Source organism: Sycon ciliatum, chromosome 5 (genome assembly GCF_964019385.1).
Source record: "Sycon ciliatum chromosome 5, ocSycCili1.1, whole genome shotgun sequence".
NCBI classification, from domain to species: Eukaryota; Metazoa; Porifera; class Calcarea; order Leucosolenida; family Sycettidae; genus Sycon; species Sycon ciliatum.
In genome coordinates this window covers 14907546-14928894 of record NC_088647.1, presented here as the reverse complement: position 1 = coordinate 14928894, position 21349 = coordinate 14907546, and the positions used below count along the sequence as shown (strand labels likewise).

The window sequence follows — 21349 nt, the reverse complement described above, 5'->3', positions numbered from 1 at the left end:
TGTTGTTGTTGTTGTTGTTGTTGTTGTTGTTGTTGTTGTTGTTGTTGTTGTTGTTGTTGTTGTTGTTGTTGTTGTTGTTGTTGTTGTTGTTGTTGTTGTTGTTGTTGTTGTTGTTGTTGTTGTTGTTGTTGTTGTTGTTGTTGTTGTTGTTGTTGTTGTTGTTGTTGTTGTTGTTGTTGTTGTTGTTGTTGTTGTTGTTGTTGTTGTTGTTGTTGTTGTTGTTGTTGTTGTTGTTGTTGTTGTTGTTGTTGTTGTTGTTGTTGTTGTTGTTGTTGTTGTTGTTGTTGTTGTTGTTGTTGTTGTTGTTGTTGTTGTTGTTGTTGTTGTTGTTGTTGTTGTTGTTGTTGTTGTTGTTGTTGTTGTTGTTGTTGTTGTTGTTGTTGTTGTTGTTGTTGTTGTTGTTGTTGTTGTTGTTGTTGTTGTTGTTGTTGTTGTTGTTGTTGTTGTTGTTGTTGTTGTTGTTGTTGTTGTTGTTGTTGTTGTTGTTGTTGTTGTTGTTGTTGTTGTTGTTGTTGTTGTTGTTGTTGTTGTTGTTGTTGTTGTTGTTGTTGTTGTTGTTGTTGTTGTTGTTGTTGTTGTTGTTGTTGTTGTTGTTGTTGTTGTTGTTGTTGTTGTTGTTGTTGTTGTTGTTGTTGTTGTTGTTGTTGTTGTTGTTGTTGTTGTTGTTGTTGTTGTTGTTGTTGTTGTTGTTGTTGTTGTTGTTGTTGTTGTTGTTGTTGTTGTTGTTGTTGTTGTTGTTGTTGTTGTTGTTGTTGTTGTTGTTGTTGTTGTTGTTGTTGTTGTTGTTGTTGTTGTTGTTGTTGTTGTTGTTGTTGTTGTTGTTGTTGTTGTTGTTGTTGTTGTTGTTGTTGTTGTTGTTGTTGTTGTTGTTGTTGTTGTTGTTGTTGTTGTTGTTGTTGTTGTTGTTGTTGTTGTTGTTGTTGTTGTTGTTGTTGTTGTTGTTGTTGTTGTTGTTGTTGTTGTTGTTGTTGTTGTTGTTGTTGATGTTGTTGTTCTCTTCCATTCTATGTAGGCATGTGCACTCTTTCATAAAAAAATAAAAGAAATAAAAAAAGTGCTGATGTGTAGATAGCTACTTTGGTGCTATTTTTCAAAATGCTGGTGTGGGCGCCTCCCTTGTTGGTGAATCGGAGGCAACAACTTTTATTACTGATAATTCAGCCAACCGTGGAACGTTTCATGTGTCTTTGTGTGCTGTGCTCTGGCAGAAATGTCCTGAGAGCAAACTGAACATGCAAAACGTGCTCTGGCAGAAATGTCCTGAGAGCAAACTGAACATGCAAAACTGTGACCTGCAGTTACCGGAAGACATTGCACCGCGTAGTATGTCCAAGGAGGTAAGCAGTACCCTATGGCTATGGCTATGGCTATGGCTATGAGTGGCGTGTTAAGCCTCTTGTACGGGCAAACACAGTGTCACCAGTGAATACTCTAAACCCAACACAATTAACGAGAACCGTGAAAAAAATGAATTTATGTATTAGAGTCAAATACCGAACACGCCTCAATACGGTAATATTTAGTATTTACCCTATCTACCGTATTGGCAATATATGTTGCCGCGTAACGCGTAACGCAGGGGGGTGCGGCGTAACGCGCGACTAGGCTAGTGCGACAAATTTTCGTTGAGTTCGTAACGCGCGTCCGGCGGGGTGCGGCGATCTTTTCATTGCAGTTTGCACTGCAAAAAAAGGCTGAAAACTGTGAAAGCACGTGTACCGCGTGGTGAAAAGTAGTTTTTGGAGGAAGCGCTCTTCCCCTATGTCACTTTCCTTTTGATGATCTTTTTGTGAACAGATCACTCTGATAATTAAAATATACATGTACAGTCTTCTATTGATATCGTTGTCGCCCTTTGCCGTCGGGTTTGTAACAGTTGGATAGCAACTGAATTTCTGTGCCTTCAATGTGGATGAAAAGAAAAAAATGATGCGGCAAAAGCAAAAAAATGATGCGGCAATAGCAAAAAAGTGATGCGGCAATAGCAAAAAAAGGACTGCGGCAATATAGAAACCTGTGTAACGGCTCCTGTGCGACTTTGCATGTAACGCCCTGCGTGCGGCAAACATGTGCCAATGTAACGCTTCATGGCCTCACTGCGGCAACATATATTGCCAGTACGGTATTCATAATGTCAGAACCCTGTGAGCGCACTACGACGGACTGGCTGTGCTATTGGAGGCGGCACGCCATCTCAGTCATTCTCCTTTCACTTGGCCTTTTTTTCCTTTCTTTGAGTGAGTCCTGGTCGGCGGCATGTTTAGTAGAATATGTATGTGTGGAATGGAAGTACATGTGCATGTGCCGTACTTTCCGGAGTAGAAGCCGCACTGGAGTATATGCCGCGCCCAGATTTTTTTGTAACAAAATACAGACATCTACCCTATTTATTACTGATAATTCAGCCATCGTAGTAAAAGCGGCACCGAATTTTCGTGGGTGAATCACGGGTGTTTAAAGTGCGGCTTATACTCCGGAAAATACGGTGCTCACTATAATGCAGTCACTTGACCTTTTGTACATGTGTGTGTGTGTGTCTGTGTGCGTGTGTGTGTGTGTCTGTCTGTGTGTGTCTGTCTGTCTGTGTTTTGCAGATGGCAAACCGGCGCCTGAAGATGGCTGATGGGTAAGTGTGTAGGATTGAGTTAGACCATCGTTATCAGTCCAACGGACATCCACACATCACCACTACATAATAGATGATATGCCCAGTATCGTGCAACTAGCCTTGGGAGAGCATTGCATACCAGTTGCATACAATTTACACTACGATGTGTACACGATAGGCCCTGAGCTCTGCAGGAGCACAAGTCACAGGTAACCGTACAACTTTGAACTTTGTATGCAACTACTAGTACTCTGCAATGCCCTCCCACGTCTAGTTGGACGTTATTTGCCATATCATCTATTGTATTCTCAATGCACCATGCTGCTGTCTATCCTGTTGCTGGGCAGGGGTATGTCATCATGGTCATTTGTTCAGCTCAACGCCGCGCGCACAGTATATACTAGATAGACAACTGCAGTCCACCACAACGTTGTGCACTGTACACCGCCCCCGTAGAGTAGCATGGGCATTCTAAGAACCCTTGTAAAAAGTCGTCACACCACCTGACCGTATAGGATCTGGTTACAACTTACGATAGTGGACCGCTCGTCGTAACTCATACCAAACTGTCCTTCCTCGTACCTACGAAGAGAAAAGTATGCTTGAGCATACCTTCTAGTGAAGATTGCTCTAGTGCGTTATGATCAAGACTGTTTGTTGATCTGCGTTATATTCTGCTTTAGTGCAACTAAAGTTCCACCGCCTCGCCGTCGACCTCCCTCAGGTAAGCTACAGTCGCATGCTAGAAGCAATGTTCCTTGCAGCCTTTTTTAAAAGGTTTTGCACTGCCAATAACTAGGTGCCGTAAGAAATTAAGTCACCGGTATTTAGCCGGTGTTGTTAGCCATGGTGAATGGACCTTGGAGGCTGGGCTGCGCTCCAATAGCTCTGAACTGTTTTTCCCTCTGTGTGTGTGTTTTTGTCTGTCTGTCTGTGCCTGTGCACATGCATGTGCATTTCTGTCCGTGTGTCTGTCTGTGCACGTGCATGCGTGTTTCTGGTGTATGCAGCACTGGACCTGCCCGCTCCACCAGAGCATCAGCCAATCATCCGTCACAACGAGTTGTCGCCGATACTGGATGGCACCGGCGGAGCGTCACTGGACTTTGATGAAGTAGAGGAACAGTTGCTGAGGCTCAAGGCTGGCAGAACGTGAGCACCGCCGACACACCACACACACACAGCATCACAACTCCCGAATACGGCGCCAAGAAAGCTCATCCTGGACTCGGTAGAGGACAGTTTCACCTATGGTACGGTCCGAAATCCTCCACGGAACAGCCGCGTTGCGCAATGAATGCAAATAACTGTCCTGATGCATTGCATATGTCCGATACCAACTGTGGATCTTCTCAGAGAATGAAAAGGTCAGTGCTTTACCAGGTCAGTTATACTAGCCTAACTCTTTTAGTGTTATTTTCCTACCCACCGTACTGGACTATTACCACCAAATGCATACACTGGAAACAGTCACTTGTACCAGTGACTCTTTCACTGGGATTGTTCTCCCGTCCACGACGGGACTTTCCCCACCAAACACGCACATCACCGTAGTATACTGCACAGTAGAGCTAAGTGCATTTCAAAGTTTTTTTGTCTCTGTCTATTTGCACCGACTTGCATGCTATCCATGACCCCTTGTCTTGAGCCACCGTGAGAGCGTAAAGAGAAATGGCACATGTTTTAACTGCCAGTACTTGAAGTCGTGTTATTTTTGAAGTAGTATTTTGTTTTATTCATAATATGGTGCTAAATACACCTGGCAATATGGCGGTGACTACACGCCTGCCCACACACGCTCTATTTTTTAAACTAATATTGTTACGGCTAGCCTTTAGTCAGCTAGAAACTTTTCCTGTGTGAAAATTGCAGCTTACAGCGGGCTTCACTATCTGCCACCTTATTATTATAATCATAATAAATTTATTTTTAACGTATAATATTTTTAACCGTCTCAAACATTCTGATGAAATATTATGCTAGGACACTGTTGCATCCCCTTGATGTTTTTCTCATAAAGCGGAGAATTTCGTTTCTCTATTTTTTTTGGAGAGCCCTGCCGAACTAACTTTAATAGGCTGTGTTATTTTTTATATACATCTACTAGTAGTAGACAGCCCCCCCCCCCCCCGCTAGGACCCGCACATGCACTTGCATTGCTGGGTCCCTCACATGCACTTGTATCTTAGGCATTCTGCTGTGGCTGGCCCTTTTGCAGTTGCTGCTGATGTTGTCTACAGTATAGATAATAATCATAGTGTACTGGAGCTATGAAGACAATTCCCTCAGACGAATGTATATTATTCGTTCTACTGAACTGCGACCTGGTGCTTAGTGTATGCTCACTATCACACTGCGTCACACAATCTACATTTCTGCAAGCAGAGGAAGCGAAAATAACGGGCAACAAACAGCCATGGGTTGTGTGCGGCATTCTGTCCAGCAAACAGATACGGTCAGATTTTTCCACGGACCTTTAATAAAACGTTTTCAATTTTTGTCCCAAAGTAAAAATTAGGGCTGAAACGATCGTGGATTTTCACCTATCGATTACTCTTTAGCTTAACGATCGAGTAATCGATTATAATCTTTAGCAAATAGCATCAGAATTTTGTGCAAAAATTATCCTGTTTCCAAAAGCTAGGCCTTCATAATACCAAAAATCTGCATTAGTGACAGGGTAGCTCCAAAACAAGCGGAAACTGATTCAAACTTCACAAAACGAGGGTTTTCAGTACTTTTTGGACTCAAAATTCCTAACGAGTAATCTATAACGTAACGATTACTTGATTTATAAGGAATTATCGATCGTTTACCGAGTAATTGGTATAATCGTTTCAGCCCTAGTAAAAATAAAACTACATGTATAGGAAGCTAGAGAAGGCTATTCTCCAGAGATTCACCGAAAAACATTTTCAAATTTCATCTCCACCCTGCCAATAAACTCAAGAATGAAGTCAAAATTCTCCCGAAAAAATGTACCGCCCCAGCCACCTTGACCGCACACATCCGTTTTCCACCAGAATATCCGGATAGGCAAGGGAACCGGATAACCGAACACCGGTTATGTTGGATGCACCACGTATGCTGTGAATCTGTAACCAGCTATTTTCTTCCGCATTGCGAGGGATCCGGATAAAAGAGGACAGGAAAAGCAAGGTCTGACTGTAGTCTGATTGTGTGCCGACTTGCTGAGAAGCTGACACCACTGGCATTCAGCTCTCATACTCTACAGACTAAGAATGCATGCCTTCCCCTGGCCTCTCAGAATAACAGCTACTGAACAGTTAACCTACACATCTACAACTGCTGCACGCTGCACTTCGAATGAGGCACCACACACTTCAAATATGCTCGAAGTGCCGAAAGACTGACCGATGCAGAAAGATGCAGAGCTACCTATCAATTGAATGCAGTGAGATAATCAGACGTGAAAAAAGCGTGTGAACTGATAGCGTAGAGATCAGGGGCAGCCATTGCAAAGAGAAGTTCTACGCGTGCTCTGCCCCCACCCCCCCCCCCCCCTCACACACACAGAGCGTAGTTCTAATATGGCAAGAATGTATATGGGTGCCTGGAGCGCAGTGACACCTGGCTGCAAGCACTGTGTACGAGTACTATAGTTTTACAGCGCGGGATGCTGCAAGGCTAGGTGCACTCAGACTTGACGCAGGCTGTGTACGAGTACTATAGTTTTACAGCGCGGGATGCTGCAAGGCTAGGTGCACTCAGACTTGACGCAGGCGTCGCAATCGTTCTGCGTTTTCAAGTAGCTCTTGCAGCAGGCGGCGCACACGGTACACGAGCCGCTCGGCTGGCACACGTTCGTCTTGGGGCACGCCTGCGCCACGCACGCATCGCAGTCGCTCTGCGTCTTCAGGTAGGTCTTGCAGCAGGCGGCGCAGACGTTGCACTGCGCTGCTGGCGTGCAGACATGGCTACCGGGCGACGGGCCGGGACCACCGCCGTTCAGGACGCTGCGAACCGTCTTGCTGACCTTGTAGGTGAACGTGCCCGAGCCGAAGTCCATGGTGTCCATTGACGTGTCGAACACGAACACTCCGGCCAGTTTATTGTCCACTGTGTGCGACACAGAAGCAGAGAAGTGGCTAAGCAATTAGTTGTTGCCGTACTGTTCAGTGATCGCTTCGGGATGCCATGCGACAGAACCGGCGGAACCAGTCAGCTTTGATTGGTCCCGCCATACCCTAGCCATTCATACAGTTTGTGTATGATACGGAGGGTATACAGGAACCCCTCAGCAGTAAACACATGTTGGTGACCAAAACGTTGGTCCGGTCATGGCCTGACCGACCGGACTGTTTCTGCCGGTCCCGTGCGATTATCGCAGACAGCTACAAGGGCATTTTATAGCGGGATGTACCGCATTTTCCGCCTGCATGAAGCCATGACGTTATAAGGGAACAAACAGACCATTGGAAAAGGTGATGTACATGTGCGATGCGACTGGCTGCACAACAGTAGTTCATAATCGACTGATAGGTTTGCAGTAGCGCGTTTCTGTCTCACCGCCATCGCTTAAAAAACACTGAGGCTATTTTCTCCAAATTTGTTTGGTCGCCTCACCTACACCTCCATAGTTTGTATACGCATGCAATTTCGGTGTGAATGATCACATGTCATGATGATCTTATGACAGTGCATATACATGTGCATTTAGTGCATCACCTGGTGTGCATGCTATGTCAGCATTGCCGCAGCCATACAGTACACAGTGCACCCTGGCCGTCCGCTGAGCACCACCCAGAACGGCACAGTCATGCACAATTCAGGTTAAAAGCCGGGCAAGACGGAGCTCTTCCGGCACACGGCGCAACAGTCTTTCGTCCATTCGTTTGTCTGTTTAAAACTGTCGTTTGTAGCAATACTCTGCCTCTCGGGCCTTGATGTTGTGCCTCGTGCTAGCTATTGGTCTGGTTTTTTTCTTGACCCTTGTCGTGTTGTCTATTGTTGGCTGTCCCCTTCCCGTATCCATCCAGCATATGCGAATCTGTGGGCATTTATCATGTAGAAATTGCTGACATTGACGCGGAAATGCGATTAATAATAATACTATGACTGAGCTGCATACAACCATGCAGTACACCCTGGTCACACCCCCCCCCCCCCTCCCCAGAACTACCCAGAACTACCCAGAACCTCCCTGAGAACCACATGCACAATTCACTGAGCTATAAGTCATGACCAACCTGCATATTTCGTTATGGCGGCCGCCGATGTCTCTTCATTGTAAGTGATCCACGTCCCTGCCTTGGTCCAGCCGTCAGAGCTGTCCGATACCAACTGTGGATCTTCTCAGAGAATGAAAAGGTCAGTGCTTTACCAGGTCAGTTACTAGCCTAACTCTTTTAGTGTTATTTTCCTACCCACCGTACTGGACTATTACCACCAAATGCATACACTGGAAACAGTCACTTGTACCAGTGACTCTTTCACTGGGATTGTTCTCCCGTCCACGACGGGACTTTCCCCACCAAACACGCACATCACCGTAGTATACTGCACAGTAGAGCTAAGTGCATTTCAAAACTTAGTTTTTTTGTCTCTGTCTATTTGCACCGACTTGCATGCTATCCATGACCCCTTGTCTTGAGCCACCGTGAGAGCGTAAAGAGAAATGGCACATGTTTTAACTGCCAGTACTTGAAGTCGTGTTATTTTTGAAGTAGTATTTTGTTTTATTCATAATATGGTGCTAAATACACCTGGCAATATGGCGGTGACTACACGCCTGCCCACACACGCTCTATTTTTTAAACTAATATTGTTACGGCTAGCCTTTAGTCAGCTAGAAACTTTTCCTGTGTGAAAATTGCAGCTTACAGCGGGCTTCACTATCTGCCACCTTATTATTATAATCATAATAAATTTATTTTTAACGTATAATATTTTTAACCGTCTCAAACATTCTGATGAAATATTATGCTAGGACACTGTTGCATCCCCTTGATGTTTTTCTCATAAAGCGGAGAATTTCGTTTCTCTATTTTTTTTGGAGAGCCCTGCCGAACTAACTTTAATAGGCTGTGTTATTTTTTATATACATCTACTAGTAGTAGACAGCCCCCCCCCCCCCCCCCCCCCGCTAGGACCCGCACATGCACTTGCATTGCTGGGTCCCTCACATGCACTTGTATCTTAGGCATTCTGCTGTGGCTGGCCCTTTTGCAGTTGCTGCTGATGTTGTCTACAGTATAGATAATAATCATAGTGTACTGGAGCTATGAAGACAATTCCCTCAGACGAATGTATATTATTCGTTCTACTGAACTGCGACCTGGTGCTTAGTGTATGCTCACTATCACACTGCGTCACACAATCTACATTTCTGCAAGCAGAGGAAGCGAAAATAACGGGCAACAAACAGCCATGGGTTGTGTGCGGCATTCTGTCCAGCAAACAGATACGGTCAGATTTTTCCACGGACCTTTAATAAAACGTTTTCAATTTTTGTCCCAAAGTAAAAATAAAACTACATGTATAGGAAGCTAGAGAAGGCTATTCTCCAGAGATTCACCGAAAAACATTTTCAAATTTCATCTCCACCCTGCCAATAAACTCAAGAATGAAGTCAAAATTCTCCCGAAAAAATGTACCGCCCCAGCCACCTTGACCGCACACATCCGTTTTCCACCAGAATATCCGGATAGGCAAGGGAACCGGATAACCGAACACCGGTTATGTTGGATGCACCACGTATGCTGTGAATCTGTAACCAGCTATTTTCTTCCGCATTGCGAGGGATCCGGATAAAAGAGGACAGGAAAAGCAAGGTCTGACTGTAGTCTGATTGTGTGCCGACTTGCTGAGAAGCTGACACCACTGGCATTCAGCTCTCATACTCTACAGACTAAGAATGCATGCCTTCCCCTGGCCTCTCAGAATAACAGCTACTGAACAGTTAACCTACACATCTACAACTGCTGCACGCTGCACTTCGAATGAGGCACCACACACTTCAAATATGCTCGAAGTGCCGAAAGACTGACCGATGCAGAAAGATGCAGAGCTACCTATCAATTGAATGCAGTGAGATAATCAGACGTGAAAAAAGCGTGTGAACTGATAGCGTAGAGATCAGGGGCAGCCATTGCAAAGAGAAGTTCTACGCGTGCTCTGCCCCCACCCCCCCCCCCCCCCTCACACACACACAGAGCGTAGTTCTAATATGGCAAGAATGTATATGGGTGCCTGGAGCGCAGTGACACCTGGCTGCAAGCACTGTGTACGAGTACTATAGTTTTACAGCGCGGGATGCTGCAAGGCTAGGTGCACTCAGACTTGACGCAGGCGTCGCAATCGTTCTGCGTTTTCAAGTAGCTCTTGCAGCAGGCGGCGCACACGGTACACGAGCCGCTCGGCTGGCACACGTTCGTCTTGGGGCACGCCTGCGCCACGCACGCATCGCAGTCGCTCTGCGTCTTCAGGTAGGTCTTGCAGCAGGCGGCGCAGACGTTGCACTGCGCTGCTGGCGTGCAGACATGGCTACCGGGCGACGGGCCGGGACCACCGCCGTTCAGGACGCTGCGAACCGTCTTGCTGACCTTGTAGGTGAACGTGCCCGAGCCGAAGTCCATGGTGTCCATTGACGTGTCGAACACGAACACTCCGGCCAGTTTATTGTCCACTGTGTGCGACACAGAAGCAGAGAAGTGGCTAAGCAATTAGTTGTTGCCGTACTGTTCAGTGATCGCTTCGGGATGCCATGCGACAGAACCGGCGGAACCAGTCAGCTTTGATTGGTCCCGCCATACCCTAGCCATTCATACAGTTTGTGTATGATACGGAGGGTATACAGGAACCCCTCAGCAGTAAACACATGTTGGTGACCAAAACGTTGGTCCGGTCATGGCCTGACCGACCGGACTGTTTCTGCCGGTCCCGTGCGATTATCGCAGACAGCTACAAGGGCATTTTATAGCGGGATGTACCGCATTTTCCGCCTGCATGAAGCCATGACGTTATAAGGGAACAAACAGACCATTGGAAAAGGTGATGTACATGTGCGATGCGACTGGCTGCACAACAGTAGTTCATAATCGACTGATAGGTTTGCAGTAGCGCGTTTCTGTCTCACCGCCATCGCTTAAAAAACACTGAGGCTATTTTCTCCAAATTTGTTTGGTCGCCTCACCTACACCTCCATAGTTTGTATACGCATGCAATTTCGGTGTGAATGATCACATGTCATGATGATCTTATGACAGTGCATATACATGTGCATTTAGTGCATCACCTGGTGTGCATGCTATGTCAGCATTGCCGCAGCCATACAGTACACAGTGCACCCTGGCCGTCCGCTGAGCACCACCCAGAACGGCACAGTCATGCACAATTCAGGTTAAAAGCCGGGCAAGACGGAGCTCTTCCGGCACACGGCGCAACAGTCTTTCGTCCATTCGTTTGTCTGTTTAAAACTGTCGTTTGTAGCAATACTCTGCCTCTCGGGCCTTGATGTTGTGCCTCGTGCTAGCTATTGGTCTGGTTTTTTTCTTGACCCTTGTCGTGTTGTCTATTGTTGGCTGTCCCCTTCCCGTATCCATCCAGCATATGCGAATCTGTGGGCATTTATCATGTAGAAATTGCTGACATTGACGCGGAAATGCGATTAATAATAATACTATGACTGAGCTGCATACAACCATGCAGTACACCCTGGTCACACCCCCCCCCCCCCCTCCCCAGAACTACCCAGAACTACCCAGAACCTCCCTGAGAACCACATGCACAATTCACTGAGCTATAAGTCATGACCAACCTGCATATTTCGTTATGGCGGCCGCCGATGTCTCTTCATTGTAAGTGATCCACGTCCCTGCCTTGGTCCAGCCGTCAGAGCTGTCCTCTGGTAGGTAAGCGATCATTGTCTCGGTTTTCTTGTCGTAGAAGGTCTGCGGTCCCGATGCATCAATCTCGCTGACCATCATTGTGCCGCACAGCTGACAACCTTTACCGTACTTTGCACCGTATGTCTGCTTGAACGGACCACAGCACAGACCTGCAATGTGGCAGAGGAGAGGGAGGAGAGAGAGAGAGAGAGAGAGAGAGAGAGAGAGAGAGAGTGAATGAGTGTGTGTGTGTGTGTGTGTGTGTGTGTGTGTGTGTGTGTGTGTGTGTGTGTGTGTGTGTGTGCGTGTGTGTGTGCGCGCGTGTGTGTATATGTGTGTGAGAGAGAGAGAGAGAGAGAGAGAGAGAGAGAGAGAGAGAGAGAGAGAGAGAGAGAGAGAGAGAGAGAGAGAGAGAGAGAGAGAGAGAGAGAGAGAGAGAGAGAGAGAGAGAGAGAGAGAGAGAGAGAGAGAGAGAGAGAGAGAGAGAGAGAGAGAGTGAACGAGCAAACGAGTTAGTGAGAGAGTGTGGGAAAGAGAGAGAGAGAGCTACTTGCAAATGTTCAGGCTAAACTGATTCACCATGTGACCATACACACACACACACACACACACACACACACACACACACACAAGGCTCGCATGGGTAGCAGGGCAGCTGCAACGGCTTCAACCACTGCTTGGAGATGGCTTTTGATCTTACCCTGAATTTCGCCCTTCAGACCATACGTTTTCCAGGCATCACCCGTTAGACCTGGCGCAAACCTGTGTGTACAGCATTACAGGAGAGGCAGCACAAACGGCACACAGCACGATCAAGCAGCAGCAGCATGCAGGAATCGGGACTAACGCTATACTGTAGTGCGATGCCTACGGAGAGCTGGTACTGGTACCATAAGCTTACAAGTCCTCTTCTTTCCTCAATGTTCACCCTGCAGGCGGCTGCTACTTGCACCGAGAGGCGCACTAGAGGGCAATCATTCTCTTCACTTTCTTTGCCCGCTGCCACCACTAGATATGGCATGTTCTCTATTTCCTTCCTTGGCGCTGATAGGTGGAATTCTCTCAGCCTGTCTCGTGTCGTCAGGTTGAGCATCTATCCGTTTTTGTTTCACTCTGTAAAGAGCACTTGGGAAGTTAGGGTTCCCTCTAACAAGACGTCTGTAGGGCCTTCCCTATCAAAATAATAAATTCTACTGCTATTCTACTACTACTACTGGGCCATGGGAGTCACATGCGCGGTCAGACTGGTCAGACTGGTCACATACAGCAGGAGTGCACAATACAAATTACATAAACTGTAACATCAAAAGTGGCTTAGATCTTGATTTGATCTTGATCGGATCTTGGTTTGATCTTGATTTGATCCTGATTTGATCCTGATTTGATCTTGATTTGATCTTGATTTCAAAATTACTCCAGGTCGGCGAAATGGCGGTCAACACGTGAAGAACATCACACGCTCCACGGCTAGCTGTGCACAATGGTTCGTCACACCCTGTGATGTTGGGCGTGTGCTGACCGCCATTTTACAGACTACATGTATCTAGTAAAATTTATCAAAACTAGAATTTTGACTGGTCGGACGGATAAGGGTTAAATTTGAGCCATAAAGGGTTTGAGAAAGATTTGCCCAGCCATAAGTGGCATAGCTACTCAGAGCATATTGTGCAAAGTTCAGATGCAGTAGTAACATACAGTAGTAAACGCACACTGATCACCAGTTTACCATGTGTGTCCATATAGGGGTATTCCAATGATGATCTTGCTGGCTGGAACTCCTGCGGCTAGGTACCCTTGCACTGGATGGATGCACGCGAGAAAACATACACACACATACACACACACACACACACATTCAAACACATACGCACACACACACTCAAACACACACATAAACACACACACACACACACACACACATCAGGGGCATTCACAACGGCGGGCGTCTGCAAGACCACGACGCGATCATGTTCAGTCCTGAATACAAAAAGCACCGTGGCTGCAAGGTACAGTGCTGCTCGATGAAATCCGATCGCATGTGTCAAGTTTGTACTCTGCACCTGTTCACACGTCTAGGGCTGCACAGCACCCAGTGTTTACAGGACTCACACGATCAGATTACATTGCCCGATAGACCGAAGTGCCCGTAAGTTCAGGATCCGGATAACCGAGGTATGAGTGTACTTGCAAAAGCTAGAAACTTGCCGTCTTACCAGTGTAGTTAAGGCTCCACTGGACTACGCTGGACTCGGGCGGTGAGTACAGCGGGCAGTTGGGCGACGTTACCGACGAGTTAGCAATGTCCGACACCGTGTAGTCGTAGGTCATGACGTGCCAGTAGTCGATGTAGTTGTCCATGGTCTTGAAGTCAAACTTGTCCCAGTTCTTGTGCGCCGACTGGCTGGCCACGGTGATCATGTAGGTACTGCCGAACGCGGCGCGCATCTCCTGCAGCAGCGCTGAGAAGTTCGGAGTGTCCTGGGGGCAGGTACCGCCAGCGTCCGTGCTGCTCTTGAACTGCGCACAGCTGTACTTGATGTGGTCGGTGCGCTGTGGACTGCACGGGTACTCCCAGTCAATGTCAATGCCGTCAAAGCCCGTCGTCTTAATGGCCGTCACGCAGCTGCTGATGAACGCAGCGCGGTTGGTCTTGGTGCTGACCATCTTGCTGAAAATCGACGAGGGCATGTTCCAGCCGCCCACCGACAGCAGCACCTTCATGTTCGGATTGGTCTTCTTGTAGGCCATGACCTGCACGGGTTGTGTTGCGCCATGCCGCACAACAGCACACCAGCAGTGAACATTAGGATGAAAAACGCAAGTACAGTAAAACCTGTCAAGGCGACCACTCGGATAAGGCGACCACCTGTCCCAGAAGACCACTGCAATCAGGACCAAGGGATGCAATTTCCAGTCAAATGACCCTGGATAAGGAGACCACCTGGTTACAGAGACCACGTTTTGAAGGTCCCATGGGCGGTCGTCTTACACAGGGTTCACTGTACAGTGTACACACAATCATCCAGGCCATGCAGCATGCACGGTCGGCGGGAGCAGTTCTCGATTGGTCCGGCCGTACCATAGACTTTCATACAGTTTGCGCATGATACGGAGCAGGAGTCGTAAAATACCGACTCCCTGAGGGTATACAGCAACCCCTCTAAAGCAGTAAACACACGTTGGTGGGCAAAACGTTAGTCCGGCCATGGCCTGGCCAACCGCACCGGGCTGGCCATGCCAACAACAGCTCATGTGGACATGCTGTTCAGGCACATAATCTTTTTTCTCTTTGTTTTCTACGTTCAGATCGTTGGAACTCTCTACCTGCTGACATTCGCCTTTGCACTTGTGACATCTGTTTCTCGCTTCCGTTACCTTGTATTGGCACATTTAGGGTACCCTGTAAGAAGGCCTTAGGCCTGTGGGGATTGCCCAATCAAAAATTTAATAATAATACAGTGGAATGAAGTGACCACTCCAATGCCAGCATCACATAATATAGTATAGAAATGGTGGTAGAATCTACTACTTCAAGAAGTACTTTTTAAACTGCGACACACCTGAGGAAATGGCAGTAAAGGCACACCTGCCCACATAATGCTCTCTAAATCTAAGCTGCAAAGTTCTGGCGAAGAGCACACCTTCTCTCACCACATCATAAGTTGTGGCACGGCGCCTAGAGAAGCCGCGACTCTTTGCCTGAACTTTGCAGCTTAGAGAGCGTTGTGTGGGCAAGCAGGCATGCATTTGCCGCCACTTTGCCAGGTGTACATGTACCACCATTATTGTACTGTACCACTATGATTTGTGTGTAAACTTCTGATACATGTAGTCCATACCACCCAGTCCAGGGCTTACATGTACCGTGGCAATGCGGTGCCTGGATATTATCAGTTTAGTTCAGTCAGCAAACCGTGACTTGACCCGTTCTTATGTGGGGCGCCTTGGGACCAAACAGTGTTTGTAGCTCAATCGGACAGAGCATGCGCAGCCGAATGCGATTATCGACAGTCACAGCACAACGAATGACAACGCGATGCACGAGTAGAGTCCCTAGCCTCCCAGTCCCAGTACAAATTTCAAATCACACTCACTTCAAGTTGTGCACTTTCTCCTTTTTACTATGTTCCTAGTACATACTTCAGTATAAAAATAGGAGATCCCCCAGATAGGCGGTAGCCTTTGAGTAATCCTGAAATAACAATTTAATATTGACTGAGTATGAGCTCAATATAGGAAATGTTAGCCGAGAAAATGTCTAGAGGCAAAGCCTCGGTCTTTAACGAGGTTTTATTTCCTATACTGACCAAGTACGACGTCAATATACCGTAGTTATTGTCGCATATAAAAGCAGGTGCTTACGGCCATATCAGCTGGGGTTCAAACTATGCTTCTATTCAAAACATGCTTCTACGTCCACATCTTCAGTCTAACACTGTGCCGTGCATACTGCCACACATGCTCTGTGCAAGTACTTGTACTTGCTCGTGTAGAGAGCGTCTTCTATTCAAACCATGCTTCTGTGTCACAGCGCACTTCGACTCAACCGGCTTCTATTCCAGTCATGCTGGGATTTATCATGACCAGCCAAAGCCTGTGTTTAATTCCTAAACAGGAGTCAAATATAGGGGTGTCGGAACCGGTGTGACAGGTGCGGCCAAATCCGCACCAATAATTTCATCTTCGGATTTTTGAACCAATCGAATATGGGCTATTTGGGCCCAATTTCCCTAAACATGTTCCCGGGGGAGGACCCGTACCCCCTGGACCCTCTGCTCATCAATGGCCGCACCAATGCCGAATACCTTCCGACATGCCTGAAGTAACTAACGCTTTAGAGTCAGTCAATAGCCCTAAGGAGTGAAAATAAGCAGGAGTATTGGACTGCTTAGGTGTCACAAATCTATGGGAGTCAATACTAACTTGGCCAGTAAGGGAGGGATAACACATTATTATTATCACATGTAAAACGTAAAGCCAAAACTTTAATGCCTCTGCCGGCACTGGTTGTTGTGGTGATGAGGTCGTTCATACACTGGACAATCTATGCGAACTCACCTCGCCGTAAAACTGCGGGTCTTTCGGCTCGACCTTGGTCACCGCGAAGCTACTCGGATCGATGTAGGCGAAGGCGTACATGAGATGATCCAGCGAGCCGACGATCGGTGCAAGATTCTCCGGCGTGTACGTGTATGGCGCTGTGTGATACTGCGCCCAGTTGGCGAAGTAGGCTCCCATGATGGGCGTGCTAGTCACGGACACAAATCCGCTGCTTGCCACCATCAGCAGCACCAGAATGAACGGCAGAGGGACAACACGAGGCGCCATCTTGTAATCTCACCTTCCAACAAAGCGCACGAGGCAGCCCCTTCTTTCTCAACAAATATGAATGGTACTTCGTCACAAGTAAAACTCAGACAAACTGTCCTTGCACTAACTAGGCAAGGAAAACGGAACAGCAGCTGGAAAAACACCTGCCCGGTTCTCGTCTTCGGCTTCAGGCATCGCGAGCTCCGCTATGACAGCAGTTTGCGCCTGTGCACGTAGACGCCGATTCGATCGGCGGTCCGTCAGGCCGGTCCAGAAGCAGAGCAGCTCAGCCCAATCCGATTTGCGCTGACAAGTGACATTGACAATATCGTTCCATGCCATAAGCCATAGGAGATATCGAGACAGCGGTAGAAAACTGCCTGGCCATCTCAAGCAAGGACTTTGTCTTAGGTGTAGACCGTGGTAGACTCCTTTTATGCAGTGGATGCACTAACACTGACAGCTTCACATCTTGATGGACAGCATGCTCCAAATGCTACGACAAGCGATTTTTGGATGGCCTTTCTTGGTCATTGCGGCAACGTCGCATCGACACGACGACAGCCTGATTTTAATGCTTCAAGTTCAACTGTCCGGGTGTGCCTGTACTGCTGTGCGCACAGCTCAGCACACCCCCTACCCACCCGTACCCATCCCTCGCCCTCCACAAGCGCTAGCAAAGCGCCCGCGTCCGGTCGTGTTCTCGTCTCGACCTCTCTCTACTCGTGCCGCGGCTTGGATGATGGGGCCATGGGCCACAAACAGGCCAGTGGCAGTGCAGTAGATCTACGTAGATCTAGATCTACAGTGTAGATCTACGTGGGCCAGCTGGATGTGGACATGCCCTGACCTCAGAGTCAGATGGGGGCATTGCACTTCTTGCTCAAGCTGACTCAAGAGTCAAGTAACCATGGTAACAGGTAGCGTTCTCAACGGTTACGTATCGGCTCAGGTCAGGGACTCAGCTCAGGCAGTCAGGGCTAGCCGGCTGGCGAGGCGAGCCACTCATATCAGCCCAGCTACAAAACTTCAACAGCCTAAGTACTTCGCTAATAACGACTGCGGATATAACGACAATTCGCGAATAACGACATAATTTCCATGCTCAGACCAGAGCAAAGTCCCATCCCACTGAAATACAATAATAATATAATGAGACTTCGGGTATAACGACACTTCACGGGTAAGGACACCGTTTGATACCCCGCCGAGTGTCGTTATACATGTAACATAAGCGAAGTTGACTGTACATGTAATGATTATGTTGTTGTTGTTGTTGTTGTTGTTGTTGTTGTTGTTGTTGTTGTTGTTGTTGTTGTTGTTGTTGTTGTTGTTGTTGTTGTTGTTGTTGTTGTTGTTGTTGTTGTTGTTGTTGTTGTTGTTGTTGTTGTTGTTGTTGTTGTTGTTGTTGTTGTTGTTGTTGTTGTTGTTGTTGTTGTTGTTGTTGTTGTTGTTGTTGTTGTTGTTGTTGTTGTTGTTGTTGTTGTTGTTGTTGTTGTTGTTGTTGTTGTTGTTGTTGTTGTTGTTGTTGTTGTTGTTGTTGTTGTTGTTGTTGTTGTTGTTGTTGTTGTTGTTGTTGTTGTTGTTGTTGTTGTTGTTGTTGTTGTTGTTGTTGTTGTTGTTGTTGTTGTTGTTGTTGTTGTTGTTGTTGTTGTTGTTGTTGTTGTTGTTGTTGTTGTTGTTGTTGTTGTTGTTGTTGTTGTTGTTGTTGTTGTTGTTGTTGTTGTTGTTGTTGTTGTTGTTGTTGTTGTTGTTGTTGTTGTTGTTGTTGTTGTTGTTGTTGTTGTTGTTGTTGTTGTTGTTGTTGTTGTTGTTGTTGTTGTTGTTGTTGTTGTTGTTGTTGTTGTTGTTGTTGTTGTTGTTGTTGTTGTTGTTGTTGTTGTTGTTGTTGTTGTTGTTGTTGTTGTTGTTGTTGTTGTTGTTGTTGTTGTTGTTGTTGTTGTTGTTGTTGTTGTTGTTGTTGTTGTTGTTGTTGTTGTTGTTGTTGTTGTTGTTGTTGTTGTTGTTGTTGTTGTTGTTGTTGTTGTTGTTGTTGTTGTTGTTGTTGTTGTTGTTGTTGTTGTTGTTGTTGTTGTTGTTGTTGTTGTTGTTGTTGTTGTTGTTGTTGTTGTTGTTGTTGTTGTTGTTGTTGTTGTTGTTGTTGTTGTTGTTGTTGTTGTTGTTGTTGTTGTTGTTGTTGTTGTTGTTGTTGTTGTTGTTGTTGTTGTTGTTGTTGTTGTTGTTGTTGTTGTTGTTGTTGTTGTTGTTGTTGTTGTTGTTGTTGTTGTTGTTGTTGTTGTTGTTGTTGTTGTTGTTGTTGTTGTTGTTGTTGTTGTTGTTGTTGTTGTTGTTGTTGTTGTTGTTGTTGTTGTTGTTGTTGTTGTTGTTGTTGTTGTTGTTGTTGTTGTTGTTGTTGTTGTTGTTGTTGTTGTTGTTGTTGTTGTTGTTGTTGTTGTTGTTGTTGTTGTTGTTGTTGTTGTTGTTGTTGTTGTTGTTGTTGTTGTTGTTGTTGTTGTTGTTGTTGTTGTTGTTGTTGTTGTTGTTGTTGTTGTTGTTGTTGTTGTTGTTGTTGTTGTTGTTGTTGTTGTTGTTGTTGTTGTTGTTGTTGTTGTTGTTGTTGTTGTTGTTGTTGTTGTTGTTGTTGTTGTTGTTGTTGTTGTTGTTGTTGTTGTTGTTGTTGTTGTTGTTGTTGTTGTTGTTGTTGTTGTTGTTGTTGTTGTTGTTGTTGTTGTTGTTGTTGTTGTTGTTGTTGTTGTTGTTGTTGTTGTTGTTGTTGTTGTTGTTGTTGTTGTTGTTGTTGTTGTTGTTGTTGTTGTTGTTGTTGTTGTTGTTGTTGTTGTTGTTGTTGTTGTTGTTGTTGTTGTTGTTGTTGTTGTTGTTGATGTTGTTGTTCTCTTCCATTCTATGTAGGCATGTGCACTCTTTCATAAAAAAATAAAAGAAATAAAAAAAGTGCTGATGTGTAGATAGCTACTTTGGTGCTATTTTTCAAAATGCTGGTGTGGGCGCCTCCCTTGTTGGTGAATCGGAGGCAACAACTTTTATTACTGATAATTCAGCCAACCGTGGAACGTTTCATGTGTCTTTGTGTGCTGTGCTCTGGCAGAAATGTCCTGAGAGCAAACTGAACATGCAAAACTGTGACCTGCAGTTACCGGAAGACATTGCACCGCGTAGTATGTCCAAGGAGGTAAGCAGTACCCTATGGCTATGGCTATGGCTATGGCTATGAGTGGCGTGTTAAGCCTCTTGTACGGGCAAACACAGTGTCACCAGTGAATACTCTAAACCCAACACAATTAACGAGAACCGTGAAAAAAATGAATTTATGTATTAGAGTCAAATACCGAACACGCCTCAATACGGTAATATTTAGTATTTACCCTATCTACCGTATTGGCAATATATGTTGCCGCGTAACGCGTAACGCAGGGGGGTGCGGCGTAACGCGCGACTAGGCTAGTGCGACAAATTTTCGTTGAGTTCGTAACGCGCGTCCGGCGGGGTGCGGCGATCTTTTCATTGCAGTTTGCACTGCAAAAAAAGGCTGAAAACTGTGAAAGCACGTGTACCGCGTGGTGAAAAGTAGTTTTTGGAGGAAGCGCTCTTCCCCTATGTCACTTTCCTTTTGATGATCTTTTTGTGAACAGATCACTCTGATAATTAAAATATACATGTACAGTCTTCTATTGATATCGTTGTCGCCCTTTGCCGTCGGGTTTGTAACAGTTGGATAGCAACTGAATTTCTGTGCCTTCAATGTGGATGAAAAGAAAAAAATGATGCGGCAAAAGCAAAAAAATGATGCGGCAATAGCAAAAAAGTGATGCGGCAATAGCAAAAAAAGGACTGCGGCAATATAGAAACCTGTGTAACGGCTCCTGTGCGACTTTGCATGTAACGCCCTGCGTGCGGCAAACATGTGCCAATGTAACGCTTCATGGCCTCACTGCGGCAACATATATTGCCAGTACGGTATTCATAATGTCAGAACCCTGTGAGCGCACTACGACGGACTGGCTGTGCTATTGGAGGCGGCACGCCATCTCAGTCATTCTCCTTTCACTTGGCCTTTTTTTCCTTTCTTTGAGTGAGTCCTGGTCGGCGGCATGTTTAGTAGAATATGTATGTGTGGAATGGAAGTACATGTGCATGTGCCGTACTTTCCGGAGTAGAAGCCGCACTGGAGTATATGCCGCGCCCAGATTTTTTTGTAACAAAATACAGACATCTACCCTATTTATTACTGATAATTCAGCCATCGTAGTAAAAGCGGCACCGAATTTTCGTGGGTGAATCACGGGTGTTTAAAGTGCGGCTTATACTCCGGAAAATACGGTGCTCACTATAATGCAGTCACTTGACCTTTTGTACATGTGTGTGTGTGTGTCTGTGTGCGTGTGTGTGTGTGTCTGTCTGTGTGTGTCTGTCTGTCTGTGTTTTGCAGATGGCAAACCGGCGCCTGAAGATGGCTGATGGGTAAGTGTGTAGGATTGAGTTAGACCATCGTTATCAGTCCAACGGACATCCACACATCACCACTACATAATAGATGATATGCCCAGTATCGTGCAACTAGCCTTGGGAGAGCATTGCATACCAG

The 21349-nt window shown here is 46.2% G+C and overlaps 1 protein-coding gene across 1 annotated transcript; it reads right to left on the bottom strand.

Annotated features, from left to right (window-relative positions):
* Window positions 1–9544: 9544 nt before the first annotated feature.
* LOC135817768 (acidic mammalian chitinase-like) lies at window positions 9545–17096 on the bottom strand. The gene is made up of 6 exons (XM_065331009.1): window positions 16516–17096; window positions 13671–14208; window positions 13184–13256; window positions 12158–12219; window positions 11388–11627; window positions 9545–10256 (listed from the first exon to the last, which is right to left on the bottom strand). Exons 1-6 carry the CDS (start codon window positions 16783–16785, stop codon window positions 9895–9897), a joined length of 1545 nt encoding a protein of 514 aa, XP_065187081.1. The 5' UTR covers window positions 16786–17096; the 3' UTR covers window positions 9545–9894.
* Window positions 17097–21349: the final 4253 nt, after the last annotated feature.